Source organism: Mytilus galloprovincialis, chromosome 10 (genome assembly GCF_965363235.1).
Source record: "Mytilus galloprovincialis chromosome 10, xbMytGall1.hap1.1, whole genome shotgun sequence".
Lineage (NCBI taxonomy): Eukaryota > Metazoa > Mollusca > Bivalvia > Mytilida > Mytilidae > Mytilus > Mytilus galloprovincialis.
The window spans coordinates 87,119,761-87,138,245 of record NC_134847.1 but is presented as its reverse complement, the minus strand read 5'-3'; the positions used below and the strand labels follow the sequence as shown (position 1 = coordinate 87,138,245).

Sequence of the window (18,485 nt, the reverse complement as noted above, 5' to 3'; positions counted from 1 at the left end):
CATGGTTGAAACAGTATATTGACTTCAATACCGAAATGAGGAAAAAGGCTACTAGCAATTTCGAGCAAAAACTTTTTAAAAATGGCAACAATGCTATTTTCGGTAAATCAATGGAATCGTTGCGGAAACATATCAACTTCTCTCTCTGTCATAGGTGGGATAAGTTTCAAAAACTTACTGCAAAATCATCATTTAAAAGCTTTAAGATATTCAACGACCACTTGTGCGGCGTGCTACAAACCAAAACAAAAATTTTCTTCAACAAACCAATTTACCTAGGACAAATGATTCTCGATCTGTCAAAGGCGCACATGGTTGATTACTACTACAACCACATGAAAAAACTATACAAGGAGAATGTAACATTATGTTACACAGATACTGACAGTTTCATTATGCATGTGAGAACTGATGACATATATAGAGACATGTCGTTAAACAGTGAGCTATATGACTTTTCAAATTATCCAGCTGATCACCCTCTTTACACCAAAGACAGGAAATCGATTATTGGTTTATTCAAAGATGAATGCAAGTCCATTCAAATGGTGGAATATATCGGACTAAGAGCAAAAATGTATAGTTTTATCACCGCAGACGACAAGGAAACTGTAGTAGCAAAGGGTATTAAAACCCGAAATGTTAGATTCGAACAATATAAAAACACCTTGTTCAATTGTTCTCCACTACTCTCGCATATGTACACTTTGAGAAGTTTCAACCATCAGATTCACATGGTGAAGGTTGTGAAAAGTGGACTATCACCATATGATGACAAGAGACACTTGCTGGATGATAATGTGCATTCGCTAGCATATTTTCATAGAAAATTAAAAGAAAAACATTAATACAATTGTAAATTGAAAAAAAAATCCATATCCGTAATAAATTCAAGAAAAAGAAAACACACTGTACAATAATTATATAATATTTTATTTCATGTAAATAAATATATGATTTTATAATAAAATATATCAACATATTTAAGTTTTATCCGTTTGCTATCAACCTGGGGAAGTGAAATACATAGGGCAATGGGGAGTAGCATGGTAAAATGGCGACTTTAACTTAAAAACCCCAATGAAAATACATAACTTTAAAACCCAAATGGACCTTCAAACAAACTTCAAACATAATGACAATAGGACAATGGGGAATAACACCTTCAAACATTAAGGCAATAGGACAATGGGGAATAACACCTTCAAACATAGGACAATGTGAAATAACACCTTCGAACATTAGAACAATGGGGAATAGCACCTTCAAACATTAGAACAATGGGGAATAACACCTTCAAACATTATGTCAATGGGGAATAACACCTTCAAATGGGGAATAACACCTTCAAACACACCAGTGAAATACATTGGACAATGGGGAATAACACCTTCAAACACGATGAAAATATTACAAATAAATTTTAGATTAAAATATAAGAGACATATTCTTTGGTAAATTAAACACAATTATGAAAATGGGGAATTACACCTTCAAACGCACCAGTGAAATACATTGTGCAATGGGGAAAAAGACCTTCAAACACGATGAAAATATTACAAATAAATTTCTTAAATTTTAGATTAAAATATATGAGACATATTCTTTGGTAAATTAAACACGTGAAAATCGCATGTTTAATATTTTCCTTAGGGAATAACACCTTCAAATGGGGAATAACACCTTCAAACACACCAGTGAAATACATTGGACAATGGGGAATAACACCTTCAAACACGATGAAAATATTACAAATAAATTTTAGATTAAAATATAAGAGACATATTCTTTGGTAAATTAAACACAATTATGAAAATGGGGAATTACACCTTCAAACGCACCAGTGAAATACATTGTGCAATGGGGAAAAAGACCTTCAAACACGATGAAAATATTACAAATAAATTTCTTAAATTTTAGATTAAAATATATGAGACATATTCTTTGGTAAATTAAACACGTGAAAATCGCATGTTTAATATTTTCCTTAAAATATCGGAAAAGTTCTCCCTATTGAACGAAAGTCCGAGTGAATTTAAAACAGACCCTGGGACGTTCTTTAAATGAATGAATATCTCTTCAGATGTGAAATGGCTGCATTCCCTTATCATTTTATTTAATTGATATCTTTGATCAAAAATTTCCTCGGCAGCATTAAACACATCTAATTCGGCAAATCCTGGATTTAAAACAAATTGAAAGTCTGCATAATCCATAAAAATAATTAAAATTGGTGAGGGAATTTTACAAAAAAAATCTCTCATTTGAATATCACATTTTGTTGTTAATTTATTATAAATACATGCAACAGATAAAGTTCTTAATGAAGGTGGAGCTGACCGCTTTCGTTTTTCACTCAGTGTCTTTTTTTCTACTTCTTCTCCCATTGTCCTTTTTCTGTTCTGATTGGCTAAAAGAAATAAATAAGATACATAAACTCTAGTAAAATAGTTTTCACATCATAAATCTACAGATACATGCATGAAAACAAATGAACAAAGTGCGACACCTGTATTAAGAAATTGGATTTCATAATGGAGATTTCTAAAATAAATGAAAAGGATGAATTGAGTAGTGCAAATGTGGAAGAATATTCACTTAAAATGACAGATGAGCATGATTACAATTTTATCAATATGGATACAGCTGAAATCAGTGACCAGTTTCCACAACTGCACTGGCTTGGTGCAAAGATGAAAATTGTCGGATTGTTATTCTGTTCGATAACTCTAGCAGTTATATTAATAAATGGGCCATTAAACAGTGAAAATGATCCTCCATTCATATCTGATGATGTTAAACGAAACAGTAGCGGAAACGATTTATTTTGTAATAAAATGGACACTTTTGCTTTATCTGAAGATATTTTTGTAAATACATGTATATTGAATAGTGAACTGTTTGTATTATTGAGAAATGATCCTCTTAGAAATGAGATCGCTTTAAATCAAAGGCAATGGTTTTATCTTAAAGCGAGTATTTCACATATTGATAAATCAATCTTTGATTGGAAAAATGTTGCTAAGTTATAAATGATTTCTATCCTAACTATTGTATATAAGAACATATTAGAAACAGAATAAAAATTTGATCACTTACTGGTGTTATCTTCACTCGCCATCTTCAACTGCTTCAGAAAGTATGAATCCAGCTCCAGCTGTTTTCTTTTTCTTCTTTAGCCCCTTGAACGGGCCAGATTCTGCTGCAACAATCACCTTTCTGACGTCCGACTCTGACACTCCCGCCTCCTCATCGCTATCGCTGATAGCAATCACCTTTCTCTAAAATAAGAATATCATAATATAGAAAATCATCTTAAAATTTTAAAGTTATTTCAATGTTTTCAATTTTTTTTTTTTTTTTTTTTTTTTTTTTTCTTTTTATGGTACATTTAATTGGATAATTACTTTAAATTCATAAACTTGAAAATTATAACTACTTATTTTGATTTACATAGAAAAAAAAAAACAAAAGTTGTTTTACCTTTCTTTTCAAAGTAACTTTTTTTACTTCTTCTTCTTCTACTTCTTCTTCTTCTTCTTCTTCTTCTTCTTCTTCTTCTTCTTCTTCTTCCTCTTCAACAACTATAACCTTCTTTTTCCTGCTAGGTTTTTGCAGCTAAAAAAATTAATATATAATAAAAACAATTGAACGTGTAAGAAATCATATAAATCAACGTTTGCTGTGGGAAAGAAATTCGTATTTATTAGCGGTTGAGAAATTTACCTAGAAACAAAAATGTTGAAATATCTGCAACTGAACGTTTATCAAAACATTTTTTACTTGCTATCAATAACTTTGAAAATTAATACTAACAGTGGTGAAATCAACCCAGAAACAAGTGAAATATCTGCAGCTGAACGCAAGCCGCTTGTAAATACTCTCTATCAATAACTTACTTTTAACTAAAACGTTTGTTGTATATTAAACCTATAAAGTATATATTTATGTTCAATTATTTGCTGTTGAAGGATAATTAGAACGTTTATCATATAGTTTTTACTCGCTTTCAATAACTTTGAAAATTATGTGTACTTACTAGCAGTAGTGAAATTTACGAAAAAACATATAAGGTGAAACATCTGCAGCTGGTGCTTTTATTAAACACTTGCAATATCTTACTTTAAAATAATTTTGTAGATCGCTCCTATTTCTTAGAGAATAAAATATATATCACGCTCAACTATTTGCTGCTGAACGATAATAATTTAGCTATATGTTCATGTAAATATTTACTGCTAAATATTAGAAATCACTAACCTGTTTTTTTATTTCTGCCTCAGCTTTTAAAAGAACTGGCTTCAGATTGCATAGCTCTTTAAACTCATCAGTCCCAAGAGTTATGCTTCTGCTACTTGTTAAACTGCCTATGTGGATATAAACATATCCCTTGTACGGTGTAACCGCAATGTTCTTCTTTCTTCCAAAATTCAACTCAGCCCGCTCTACTTCTCCACCAAATCCCCTCATGTACTCAACCTGGTTCATCATTTTTATCGCTTTATGATAGAATTGAGTGTACCGCGTTAATAAAGGAATAAAGCTTCCGTTTCATTAAATTATGAATAATAGTTTCCAACACTTATTTACTCCTAAAGGCTCGCCAACCTTCCATTATCCATGTTACACCATTTTATTAATTCATATGTAATTTCAGTGTAGATCTGTCCCGATCGCGATTTTTCATGTCAGATTGATCTCCAATATTGCGGCAGTATTTGGATAATACACCTTCTGTTTACATTAAATCTTAGTTCATCAGTTTAAATATAAAGTGTTTATCACCTTTCAAATTTGAAAAGTGATCATTACTCAATAAATTTTGATTGTTTTTATTTAAGATCAATTATATATTATAGATTTGTTCGAACCGGATTTTGATGGTTATTTTTTACATCTCATTACTATTTTTTCTCTCTATATATAATTTTTCCTTCATTAAAACAAAACCTATTTTCTTTTCTTTTCTTTGGATCATATTTTCAATGGTAAATCGAGTTGGATTTTGACGATTATTTTTACATCTCATTACTATCTCCTTTTTTTTTTCTCTCTCTCTCTCGCTCTAATTTTTTTCATCGTTAAAACACCTTTTTTCTTTTCTTTGGATCATAGTTTCAATGGTGAATCCTATCTCCTTTTTCTCTCTCTCTATTTTTTCCTTCGTTAGAACATAAGCGACTTTTTTCTTTTCTTTGGATCATCTTTTCTTTGGATCATATTTTCAATGGTGGATCATATCTCCTTTTTCTCTCTCTCTCTATTTTTCCCCCTACATGCTACTTTTTTCTTTTCTTTTCTTTGGATCGTAGTTAATTGTTTTGCTCATGACTTTTTTGCAGCTAGCTAATTTTTCCCATGTGTAAATATTTCATTTGATAAGATTTGAGATTGAAGCTTGTGGATTACCATCTTTTATAATTAATAGTTGATAAAAATGTTTTAAGCAAAGTTTTTGTTTTGCAAATTTCTAGATATGCTCTTTTCTTTTCTTTGGATCATTGTAAATGGTGAATCTTGTTTTGTTCACTTTTTTTTCAGCTAGCTTCTTTTTTCCTGTGTAAATATTTCATTTTCTTGACAAGATTTGAGATTGAAGCTTGTGGTTTGACCTCTTTGAAGAGTTGTCTCATCAGCAATTAAACCATATTTCTTTTATAATTAATAAATTTAAAGTAGATAAAAATTAATTAAGCAAAGTTTTTGTTTGCAAATTTCTAGATGATATACAAATGGTGTCAACTGGTAATCATCCACATTGATTGGGGTAGCAATGCAGTGGGAAAAGTTTAAGAAAAGTCTAATTTATTAACACATATCAAATACAAATACTTTATTCCATGAAACAACATAGTAAGTTTCAAAACAAATCAAGTTTTCTGCACTATTTATATAACAATTGTAAATAATATAAACAAGAGAACTATCAAATGAAATTTGGTTATAAAAAACTTACATCATTTGTAATGCACCATTTTTTTCACATAAAACATGTTATAGAAAGCACCATGACAGCGGTTACAAATCAAGAATTTTTATATATTTATCTCTAGGTTTAACTTAATCATATAGCACTATAAAAAGTAATAAAAACAAAAGAAAAAAAGTTTAAGCAAACACAATATGATAAAATATGCGATAATATGTTGTAATTAAATTTGGATGCTGTAAATTCTCATATGAAAAAATTCCAAAGATGAAAATGATGATAAAGTAAACATAAAAACAAAAAGTTCTCCAAACATTATATACATATATATATTATTTACATATATACAATAATACCAATCATATTTGTTTTTTAATTTAATTTATTTCTATTACAAAACTAAACATATGTAAATGGAAAACTAAAAAGAATAATTTAATGAAAGGAATAGATTAATAATGAACTTTAATACCAGAGAAAGTAGATTATTTAATGAAAAGAATAGATTTATAATGAAATTTATGGTTTGAATGAGCATGAAACATATAAACTAAGGTGAATTTATAAAAACAAACTACATGTATACTACTATTTACAATATAATAAAATGAGAGTAGAGAAATGCGAGTATAATCAAAATCTTTTCTTTAATTAAAATAAAGTGTAACTAATCCAAATAAATCAAATGAAAGAAAATTGAAAAGTTTTGGTGATATAATTTTTCATAATATAAGTAGATTTGTAGAATACATCCTCATCAGTGATTATTAAAATTTAGATAACAGTGTATAAATAAGTTTATAAAATTTAGAAAAAAGATTATAAAATTTAGAAAAAAAAAATAAAAAAAATATAAAATTTAGAAAAAAAATTTAAAAAATTTCATAAAATTTAAAAGTTTAGAAAATTAATCATAGGTTAGTCTCTGTGGCCGAATAGATATCCTGTTTGATCTTCTCAATATTCTTGGTGGTTGTTGTTGTGCTGGGGCTACTCGTCTGTTATTTTCACGTGGTGGAAAAAAATAATTTATAATTTCTTGAAGCCTTTCATAAATTGCGATGAGGATATATTCTACAAATTAAAAAGTAGTAAATACAGAGATAGATATTAACTTAAACAGTTTTTTTTGGTGTATTAACAAAATCTGCAATTTCTATTTCGGATAGTGAATCTGCATCGACATTGAAGGAGAATTGGTGTTGGCGGAAATTGGTTTTTGCAGTTCTCTTCTTTTTGCAGATGCAAAATAACATCAGCGACAAGAGCATAACACATGCTAGAGATGCTGTAAAGATAAATTTGAATATGTCACTTACTTTAAAAATTATAAAATATATTGATATATATAAATAGATTAGACCATTGGTTTTTCTGTTTGAATTGTCTTTATAGCTTACTGTTTGGTGTGAGCTTTTGCTCTGTGTTGAAGGTCATACTTTGATCTATAATACATTGGCACTCATACCGCATCTTTTTCTTATTTATAAATAAGTGTTTTTATTAGAACATGTATATATTTTTATTTTATTTATTTATTTTATTTTTATATTGTTTGTCAATCAAATAAATAAATTAAATTTAGATACTTACCAAAAATCATTATAAGAATGATCTTAATATTATCTAGACCCTTGTCTTCCTCCTGTGCATGTGGTGTTGACTTCTGAAATAAAGAAATAAAATCATGTATTTCATGAAAATGTTGATATTAAAAAATCTTATCCTTCACATTTTAATTTGTTTTTAAGCACTATACTATAGAGAATACAAATTGACTCGTTCATGTACATGTATTTCCTAATAAAAATAGAAAACAAAACGGACGTTTTAATTAAAAAAATATCAGATAAATGCTTACCAGTTGTTTATCAGTGGTGCCGATTGACAATGTGGATCCTGGTGTTACTCTTGTTGCTGCTGTTGTTGTTGTAGAAGCTATGACTCCATTCTGTAAAAAAAAAATATACATAATGTAAGAAATGTTTTACACAATAAAATTAATAAATAATATATAAGATCTGCTCATAGTTTAGGTTGTTTCTAGTCACTTTACATATAGAGACAATACTACGTGATTACTTTAAAGCTCTTATTATTCTGTTATTCTTTTCTAATTTCCTATATACTTACATCACAATGTATACCATTAACAATTGTTATTGTTTCTGGTGCTGCTAAAACATTGCTGCATTTAGAATTTCCTTGTTTGATCTCAATTGAATGCAGGTCTCTATTATTTGCAAGGTCCAATTGTCCGGCAACAAAAAATCTTTCGAATACGACTTTCTTTACATCTAGTCGGATTCTGGTGTTGTAGAGCCCTGCTCCAGTCCATCTGCAATGGAGAGTATCCCCCTCCACTGTGCATACATCTCTCAATTCATGCGAGCATGAAACAGCTGACATTGTGAAACAAATGATGATGAATATAAACATGGTGTTGATGGGTGACATTATGCAAATATTTTGAGGAATTAAATACCCGGATGAGAAATAAAAACAATAGTCTAATTAGGGAATAAATTAGGGGTAATTAATTCCGTGATATATGGTTGGGATAAGAGTGGTAGATGGATAAGGTTTAATTAATGTTTGAGTATGGATTGTTTTAATAAATAATAATAATAGTTTTTACAATATACGCTAGGGTTAGGGTTAATTAATATATTTTCAATTCTTATTCATTTTTTGTTACAAATGAAACTTAAAAGTTTTATAAAATTTCTTCTCTCAACGCGAAGTCATTTAATCTTCTATTTTTTCAGTTTTACTTTTAACTTCTTTATCCAAAATATTAACAATTTAAATTGTCTATATGTTAAATGCGATGGAAAATAAATCAAAACATTCTTTTATAAGTGAAAAAACAAAATTTTCATTTAATATTATACAACAGTTATATTATGTAATTTTCTTGACGTCTGCAAAATGCAACGTGTGAAAAAATCAAAACAGTCTTTTATATTTCTACAAATTTTAAAATCCAATATTTTGATATTATTCAACAAATATATTATACAATTTTGCTAGCGGGAACAAATTTTTGTCAACGTGGCAAAAATATTTGCTGCTGCCACACAATATATACTACTCTTTTGGTTACTTTCTGTGGGAAATATTATATTGCTGTGCAATAATGTATAATTATCTGACACCAGATCATTGATAAAAAAAATACAATTTTCAATATATTTGAACTATAAAATCATCTTGCAATCCATTTTGATTTTTGGGTTCAGCCATATAAATTGGGTCAGAATATCAGTATTGTTTCAACTTTAATCTTATGTTTTAACTTGAAAACATTTACTAGAATATCATGTCAAAACGTTTTTAGCTAAATAAAACAATCCTTCTTGGCTTAAGTGTAAATCCCCCCCCCCCCCATTTTTGTATAAAACTAAGCAGCAAGACTTTCCAAGGTTTCCTTTCAATAAAAAAATGAAAAAGATATTCCGAATCTCGTTCAGAACTCCTTCTGGGGGGTTAGGAAGGACAGTCAGAACTTGAACCAAAAAGGGAAGTGCTAAACTACAACCCTTCCAATATATGTTAGTTCTCTATAAGCCCAAGTATTGAGCAATGACTTGATACTGTTTATCTTGGCTGTAGAATTACATAGAGTCTTATCCACTTTAGCAAGTGTACACCATATACATTATAGCTTGAACCTCCCAGAATGGTTCCAAACAAGATTTACTGTGGCAAAAGTTTTTCCATACTAACCTTTTTTTACCCAGTCCATACGGCTTCGGTTTTGTCAACCCAATTCCAGCACATTCTAAAAATTTATCAAACAAATTTAAACATTGATTAAGGGACTTTTGTTCACCATCCAGGACTCCGAAGGAATATTTGATTCATAAAAGATAATGGCCAACGTAGAATCAAATCTCTTGTTTAAGGGTGTAATAAAACCAATCTGATTAATTCAAAAATGTCTGAAACTGACATTATCATGATGCTTAATTTTTTTATTTGGTTTACCCATTGGTTTAAATTGGGGTTATGCTATTCAACCTTCAGGTTTGTATGTAGTGCCTTGTAAACTTTTGTTGTCTTAACGTTGTTATGTCTCTATAAGCAATCCTGGTTTACCTTACCTATTAATGTATTTATCCCCGGCCTGATATTTTCTTCTTATTATTTGATATTTGGCTTATGTTAGAAGATACTATGACTACTTTCAGATCTTTTGTTTTGATATTTTCACAGATACGTGCTTATGTTTGTCCCAACCATGTTACAACGGAGGTAGCTGTATAGAGAAAAGGAATGGATATACATGTACATGTTATTCCCCTTATTATGGAGATAATTGTGAATACGGTAAGAATAGTGTGTGTGGGGGATGGGGGATGGGGGTGTGGTATGTGTATGTGATATATCCGACTGACATTTATAAAACACATGTTATAAATTTAAATACTATATTGAACGTTTGAGTTAAGACATGGAGGTGGTGATTGTTTTATTGTTATCAAAACATGATTGATTGATTGTTGGTTGCTTAACGTCCAGTGGCAAATATTTCATGAATATCAAAACATGAGAAAAAGTAGTTTTTGTATAGAAATGCAGCTGTGTTAGAATATTAAACTCATGCAAGAAAAAACCCTGTGTCACAGAAATATCCTGGAGGAGATATAATAATAATAATAACACTTTATTCAGAAGAAATACAGCTTATAGAATGTATAATTTTTCAAATTTTTTTTGAATGCATCAGTGAAATATGAATACAATAATTATACACAATACATATATGGCGGAGAATGAAAAGAAATTCATATGATAAATAATTAATACAACGACATATTACGATTTTTTTCAATATTAAACAAAAATTTCCCTAAATTATTAAGTTCTGTCACATTGTGAACTGATAACAACTAAATAAGTTTAAAAGTGGATGGATATTGCCAATAATATTTCTTAATGTATAGTTTTCTTACATCACTATATCTATTACATTCTAGAATAACATGGTATTCATCTTCTACAATATTGTTATTGCACATAGTACATAATCTATTTTCTCTATTTACTTTGTAATATCTGCCTGTTTCTATATTGAGGCTATGGGCGGAGATACGATATTTACATATAAAAGGTTTATATATTTGATTAACAGGTCTATCTAAATAAAATTGCAGTATATCTGTGTCATATATATATATATAGATAAAGAACACATTTTGATGAATTATTAAAACAGCATAAACTTCAGCAATAAAGGTATCTTTCATTCTTTGTTTAACTCATGTATGAATATATCAACATTACTTACGCTTTGTTTAAGCCATACATCATGAAAACCATATCTACATAACATATCTTTGACTGAACATGCCCAATTCGATTTGTCATTGGGTTTTTTAAATGAGCTCTACAACATATCTTCATAACATGCTTTAAGTATACAGTTATCGGTATTTTTTATTTGAACCAAAACTGAATCAGTCTTCTTTGTCTTTCATAATACATTGGATAACGTCCTAATTCACAGTAAACCATGTTATTAACAGCAGTTTTTCTAACCTTTAGAATTCGTTTTAAAAAATATAAATGTACTTTCTCTATATCATCAGCTTTATGATTACCCCACACTTCACAGCTATAATTAAGAATACTAGATACATAAGTATCAAATAAGGACAGTAACGTTTCACAGTTATAATATTCATCTACAACTTTACTACATATAGCAAAAACAGCTATTTTACGATGTATGGAGAACAAAAAGTCAAATTTTCATCGGGTCTTTCCTTTTCGTATTGTAAAATATATATATTTCAATAGGCGTAGAATACCTTGAAAAGCTCTTAAACACACATAATCTGCTATTGGAGACATGACTTTGGCTTTTGACCTTATGACCTTTGTCAAGGCCGTTGGTCAACAATGTCATTACCAAAGACCCCATAGGTCTTTGACTTTTGGTTTAAGAGTTAAGGCTTATTTTGTCTTTTCATAAACAGTTAACGGGGGTTATGCCCCTTACAAATAGTTAAATATTTTCAATCGTTCTTTAACAAATTGCGCCTTTATGTCTGAAACATTTTTCACTTTTTACAATTCCTGTAAGTAATATCGCTTTTGAGATATCAAATAAAAAAAAATTAATGTCAAGGTCAACATTTAAAAGCTTTGAAACACCCTAAATATCCTTTAAATAATGTCAAAAACACATAATATGCTATATGGGGACATGACCTTCACTTTTTACCTTGTGACCTTTGTCAAGGTCATAAGTCGCAAAAGTCATTGCTGGAGACCCCATGGGTCTAGGACCTTTTATTACATAGAAAAAGCTGGTTTTGTCTTTTTTGAAACCCAAAACAGGAGTTAATGCCCCTTACAAAAAGGTCAATTCTCTTCGGTCTACGTAACAAAGTGGCGTATCCATGACACCAACAATTTACTCTTATCAACACTTCTCTAAGTTATAAGGTTGCTGAGATTATCCCATAACAAGGTGTTCGGTCAAAGGTCAAGGTCAACAAACAAATTTGACATTGAAATTTTTTTCAAAGTCACATGAATTGATGTTGATTGGTGAAGGTCCTAGGTGTCTACGACTTACGGTTTCTCAGTTTTGGTAACCAATCGACTGCAGTTAATTTTTATAGGGGCATAACCCTACAAAAGAGTAGGGTAAGTTTCAGAGGCAAATAAAATGTCGATATTATATACTAAACATCTATAAGACATCTTGCGGGAAAAAAAATAATCACAAGAGCAAAGTTTGTCGGAAGAAAACAAAAGAAAAAAAAGAAATGAAAACCATTTGTTCAGAGAACAATTAAAGGTCTTCCCGTATCAATTTTATAAACTATTGATAAGAAGCTACTTTCGGTATACTCAAAGTTACTATTGGCATCAAAGCATATGTTTCTTCATACTGATTCAATAAATAAATGTTTGTATATATTTTTGCCTGAAATAAGGGATTGTTAATGTCAACTTCCGGTTTGAAAAAATGTCACTTTCGGTCTCACATAATAGCTTCATTTACTCTGATTCCAAAAATATGTGGTTTCTATATTCTTTTGCCTGTTATATGGGAGATATTAGGTACTTCCGGTTCAGTGAAAATTACTTCCGATCTCAAATGATAGGTTAATGTATGCATACTTACAAACATATTTAGTTTCTAGGTACATTTCCATTGAAATAAATGCAAAATTAGCTACTTCCGGTTTACTCAGGGTCACTTCCGTTGAAATTTTTCAAGGTCACATGTCAACCACCAGTTTGCAAAAGACCCTATAGCTTTTTCATGTAACAAATTGGAGTAATAATCGATTAAACTTAATTTAATCATTTCAGATCCAATTATTCTTATAAGATGCCATTGAATTGATTCAGACCAAATGTATCATATTTTAATCACAATAAGGCAAACATGAAAAACTAGTTCTTTTATATATATCTTTAAAAGTGACAGAGACGATCAAGGAACAATGAAAAGTCCAAATAAGAATGTGACCTTGACCTTTGACCTTCACCTCCATTTCATTTTAAAGATCAGGGGACCTCAAATAAATATTCCTTAGGTCTCTATCACTTATCATTCAGGCTATACATTAATGTATTTGATATTTCAAATACAGAAGGAGAAATAACCCCATATGGAGTCTTCGAATCGTTTGGTCAAAATTAGACAAAATATCCGTATTGTAGACGATCTGCCTCCATGCATGAAGGAAGCCCGAAATGAACTTGCAAAAATTGCATACAAGATTAGGTCAGATGAAAAACTAAAAACACGCATTCGTCACTTAGGAGTCACTGTGATCCTTGAAACACGCACTAGCTCAAGAGACCAGTGGCATATTCGCAAGCAATTCCGTTGTTGCTAACTTGCATAGAACTTTTATATACTCCGTCACATACTGTTATCACTATTTTTGTCTCCAGTAAAATACATATACTATGCTTGCATATTTGTACATATATCTACCATTTCTGATGTATTTATTATTTCTTTTATACATTTTAGAATACTACAATGAGTGTAAGTATATGTGTGTTGAATTGTTCTTACATGTGCTTCTATGTGCTTTTAGTTTATGAGCTGGCATTTGTTAAAAATCATGCAAATGAGCAATGGATTCAATCCTAAAACTATAAACCTACATGTAACTCTCATTTAAATAATCTAAAATATAGAATATCTCGCTCAAATTACTTTTAAATAATAATTAAATATTCATGAATCAATGAAACAAAAACAAAAATTTGAAGAAAAAAAAAGGAAAAGGGAATCAGTTCTCTTTTTCAGACAACTTTCTAAATATACATTTATATATTTATTTTTCATGTGGATATTTAACTACGTGCTGAAATTTTTAATGTCTTAATTGATAATTAATCCTGAGAGAATAGTTATAGTTTAGGGTTGAACCCAAGTTGTACTTATCAACTACAGCCATTTTGTTTTATTTGCTTTAGGCTTGACATGCTTACTTTTGTAACGGTTTAAACATGTTTGCAATTGCTTGTGTTCATTTATATGAAAGTGCATGCTACTTTATGCTAAATTGGGCCTTTTTTGTGCTGCTTTGTTCAATTAGTTGGTTATTTATTTTGTTATTGTAGTACATTTTGTACAAGAAATTTGCATCCTCCTTATAAATGACCAACATACATGACATATAAAAGGAAAACATTTTAAAGTGTCAAAATATGTGTCCATTGTATGGTTATGAGACAAATGTCTTTCTTTGGACAATAGTGAAAAATTAAAAAAAAAATATAATACCCTAGGAATTACTAAAATAATTATATAACATTCAAAATAAGACTTTGATAATAGCCATAGAATTACTATACTGACTAAAACCTTGACTGAAACATACATGTTTGCAATCTTACAATTAAGGGGAGATAATATTTTGGATTATCTCTCTTTGATTGTTGTAATTTAGTTTGAGTGGGTATACATTTGTTAGTTTTTTTCTCCATTAACCCCTTTCTTTGGAAACAGGTAATCCCAAATTTGTTTTTATTTATAAACAAAAATCAGAAAACATATCATAATATGACAATCATGATTGTTGTTACTCTTGCTTTTTTTATTTATTTCAATTCTTATGATGTTTGCACAATGTTTTATAAAGATTTATTTATGCATGAAAGTAGATTTATATACCAACTTGTTTATTCATATATAATATTACAGCTTTGTGTTTTTATTGACAGTTGTATGAGTCAAGGTGTAATTAAAGGAATGAAAATCATAAATGGAATGTTTATGCTTTATCTAAGCTATTTAAATGACTAAGGATTCATTAAAAATTTTCTCATACAACTGTCAAGGTTTAAATTCTAGAGAGAAACGGAGAGATGTATTCGAATACTTGAAATCAAAGCTCTGTCATATTTACTGTCTGCAAGACACACACTTTACTGAAAAAGATGAATCATTTATTAGAAACCAATGGGGAGGAGAATGTATTTTTAATTCTTTTTGCTTCAAATCAAAGAGGAGTTGCCATTTTATTTGCAAATAATCTTGAATATAAAATAAATAAGATAAAGAAAGATGATAATGGAAATTTTCTTGGTGTAGATATTACAATTGAAGGTAAAAATATAACACTTGTTAATTTATATGGACCAAATAATGACTCACCATCTTTTTATAATAAAGTTAATGAAATAATAGAAAACTTTAATTACCAACAAGTTATTCTGACAGGAGATTTTAACTTAGTTCAAAATCAGGCATTAGATACATATAACTATCTAAATATAAATAATCCAAGAGCAAGAGAAAAAATCTTTGAACTTATTGAAACTTATGATCTAATTGATCCCTTTCGAGAATACTACCCAGACAAGAAACGATTTACATGGAGAAAAGTTAATCCTCTGAAGCAAGCTAGGCTTGATTTTGTTTCTTATATCTCGGAGTTTCTATCAAAATGTAAAAGAAGTAGAAATTCAAAACAGCTATAGATCTGACCATTCACCAATAGTTCTACATTTTAAAATAAGTGATTTCAATATTGGGAAGGGTTTGTGGAAATTTAATAATAGTTTATTATATGATATAGAATATGTTAAATCTGTTAAAGAAAAAATAAAACAAGTAAAAGATCAATATGCAACTTTAGTATACAATAGAGACTCACTAGACCAGATTGATTGCTTAGATATTCAATTTACAATAAATGATCAGCTGTTCTTAGAAACATTAATGACAGAAATTAGGGGTAAAACAATTTCCTTTGCATCATATAAAAAGAAAGAAAAAAATAAATTGGAAAATGCTTTAGTAAATGAAATTCAAAAGTTAGAAGAAAATATACAAACCACAGAAGCTATTGAAGATCTCAACCAAAAGAAATCTAAATTACAAATTTTAAGACACGAAAAAATGCGTGGTCATTATGTTCGCTCAAAAATGCAATGGATAGAAGAAGGAGAAAGATCCTCAAAATATTTTCTCAACTTAGAAACTAAGAACTTTGTTAATAAAACAATTCCAAGACTAGTCAATAATGAAGGCTGTTTAATAAACAAACAAGAAAATATTTTATTGGAAGCTAAAAACTTTTATAAAAATTTATATTATTTAAATAGTGTTGATCTCAATAAGGAAATTCCATTTTTAGACGTTCGTTCCCAAGTTATCAAATGAAATAAGGGATACCCTTGAGGGAAAAATCTCCTATTCAGAATTAACAGCTGCTATTAAAAGAATGAAAAGTAACAAAAGCCCAGGATCTGATGGATACACCAGTGAGTTTTTTAAATTCTTTTGGATAGATTTAGGTAAATTTGTTCTTAGATCAATCAACTATGGGTATAATATGGGTGAAATGTCAGTATCCCAAAAAAGAGGGATAATTACTTGTATACCAAAGGGAGATAAACCAAGACAATATATGAAAAACTGGCGACCAATAAGTCTTTTAAACACAATATATAAACTCGGGTCTAGCTGTATAGCAGAGCGTTTGAAGTCTATTTTATCACTTCTAATAAATAATGATCAAACAGGGTTTATTCCTGGAAGATACATTGGTGAAAATACTAGACTAATTTATGATATTTTATTGTATACAGAAGAACATGATATACCTGGTATTCTCCTCCTTATTGATTTTGAAAAGGCATTTGATTCAATTTCTTGGAGTTTTATTGAAAGTGTTTTAGACTTTTTTAATTTTGGACCTTCTATTAAACATTGGATCACTACTTTTTATACCAAAACTCAATCTGCAGGAACTCAAAATTGCCATCTCTCAGATTTTTTTTTGAGATTCAGAGGGGCTGTCGACAAGGGGATCCCCTATCACCCTATATATTTTTACTATGCGCAGAAATACTCGGTATACTTATACGAAATAATGACAAAGTTAAAGGAATCACTATAGATGACTCAGAGTATCTCATCTCACAATATGCAGATGATACCTCTCTTATACTTGATGGATCACCCGAATCTTTGGATGCATCTCTCCGTACTCTAGATAAATATGCAGATTTATCAGGTCTTAATATAAACTTAGACAAGACCAAGGTTGTTTGGATTGGGAAGAAAAAGTTTAGCCAAGAAACTATGTGTGTTAAGTGGGGATTGGAATGGGGTTCCAGCAGATTTACACTTCTTGGGATAAATTTCTCACTGGATATTAGTGAAATTGAAAATTTAAACTATAACCCCAGGTTGAAAGAAATTTAAAACATTATAAAAACTTGGACTAATCAAATACTCTCACCAATTGGAAAAATAACAGTGATAAAAACACTTATAATATCAAAATTAAACCATCTATTCCTGTCCATACCTAGTCCAAATAGCACAAAGCTTAAACATTTTACTGAAAAAATATTTTCCTTTATTTGGGATAACAAACCAGATAAAGTCAATAGAGACACCTTATCCAAACCGCACTGTTTAGGAGGACTAAAAATGATTAATATTGAAAACTACATAAAAGGTCTTAAACTAACCTGGATAAGAAGAATAAATAGAAATAATTCAAAACTAGTAAAACTATTCCTCTTTTCAGAAAATCTGAATTTTTTGGAAATGCAATTTCTTGGTCCTTATAAAAAGTTGAATAATCCATTTTGGAAAGAAGTATTTGATGCTTGGCAAGATCTTCAAAAAATACAAAATAACTCTCAAATTAAAACATGCCCCTTATGGAAGAATGATGGAATAAAGATTGGTAACCATTCAGTATTATTTAAAGATTGGACAAAAAAAGGGGTTTGGCTGATCAATGACTTGTTACAGGAAGATGGAAACTTTATGACTTTTGATCACTTTAATAATGTATACAATATTAAAACTAATTTTCTCACATATCAAGGCCTAATTTTGTCAATAAAAAAGTATTTAAAAGTATATCAAATATGTCCAAATGACTTAAAGAGAGAAAACGGTCCAGTTTTGCCCTCAGTATTAAAGGTTTTTTTTAAATCCCAGAAAGGTTCAAAAGATATGTATAATATTTTGAATGGTAAAAAGTCAAATCCTAAACAAAAATGTGAACAAAAATGGTCATTAATTCTCAATGCGAACTTCAAT

The 18,485-nt window shown here is 29.6% G+C and overlaps 2 protein-coding genes across 3 annotated transcripts; both read right to left on the bottom strand.

Annotated features, from left to right (window-relative positions):
* Positions 1 to 916: 916 nt before the first annotated feature.
* Positions 917 to 5,103, bottom strand: LOC143048692 (uncharacterized). Its single transcript, XM_076222500.1, has 4 exons — positions 4,261 to 5,103; positions 3,484 to 3,618; positions 3,100 to 3,281; positions 917 to 2,410 (listed from the first exon to the last, which is right to left on the bottom strand). Exons 1-3 carry the CDS (start codon positions 4,489 to 4,491, stop codon positions 3,111 to 3,113), a joined length of 537 nt encoding a protein of 178 aa, XP_076078615.1. The 5' UTR covers positions 4,492 to 5,103; the 3' UTR covers positions 917 to 2,410; positions 3,100 to 3,110.
* Positions 5,104 to 5,818: 715 nt separating this feature from the next.
* On the bottom strand, positions 5,819 to 9,016 carry LOC143048691 (uncharacterized). Of its 2 annotated transcripts, none has more exons than XM_076222498.1 (4): positions 8,063 to 9,016; positions 7,791 to 7,880; positions 7,523 to 7,595; positions 5,819 to 7,217 (listed from the first exon to the last, which is right to left on the bottom strand). In XM_076222498.1, the coding sequence occupies exons 1-4, from the start codon at positions 8,384 to 8,386 to the stop codon at positions 7,045 to 7,047; spliced, it is 660 nt and encodes a 219-aa protein (XP_076078613.1). In that variant the 5' UTR covers positions 8,387 to 9,016; the 3' UTR covers positions 5,819 to 7,044. The 2 variants fall into 2 exon arrangements, with proteins under 2 accessions (XP_076078613.1, XP_076078614.1); XM_076222499.1 differs by having other exon boundaries at positions 5,819 to 7,003.
* Between the last annotated feature and the right edge of the window lie 9,469 nt (positions 9,017 to 18,485).

Excerpts from the sequence above, each read along its gene's own strand:
- LOC143048691 (XM_076222498.1), bottom strand. The coding sequence starts at position 8,386 with ATGTCACCCATCAACACCATGTTTATATTCATCATCATTTGTTTCACA. Across the intron at positions 7,881-8,062 it reads TTAATGGTATACATTGTGAT|AATGGAGTCATAGCTTCTAC; the intron begins GTAAGTATATAG and ends TTTTTTTTACAG. Across the intron at positions 7,596-7,790 it reads GCACCACTGATAAACAACTG|AAGTCAACACCACATGCACA; the intron begins GTAAGCATTTAT and ends TCTTTATTTCAG.
- LOC143048692 (XM_076222500.1), bottom strand. The coding sequence starts at position 4,491 with ATGATGAACCAGGTTGAGTACATGAGGGGATTTGGTGGAGAAGTAGAG. Across the intron at positions 3,619-4,260 it reads AGGCAGAAATAAAAAAACAG|CTGCAAAAACCTAGCAGGAA; the intron begins GTTAGTGATTTC and ends TAATTTTTTTAG. Across the intron at positions 3,282-3,483 it reads AAGTTACTTTGAAAAGAAAG|AGAAAGGTGATTGCTATCAG; the intron begins GTAAAACAACTT and ends TTCTTATTTTAG.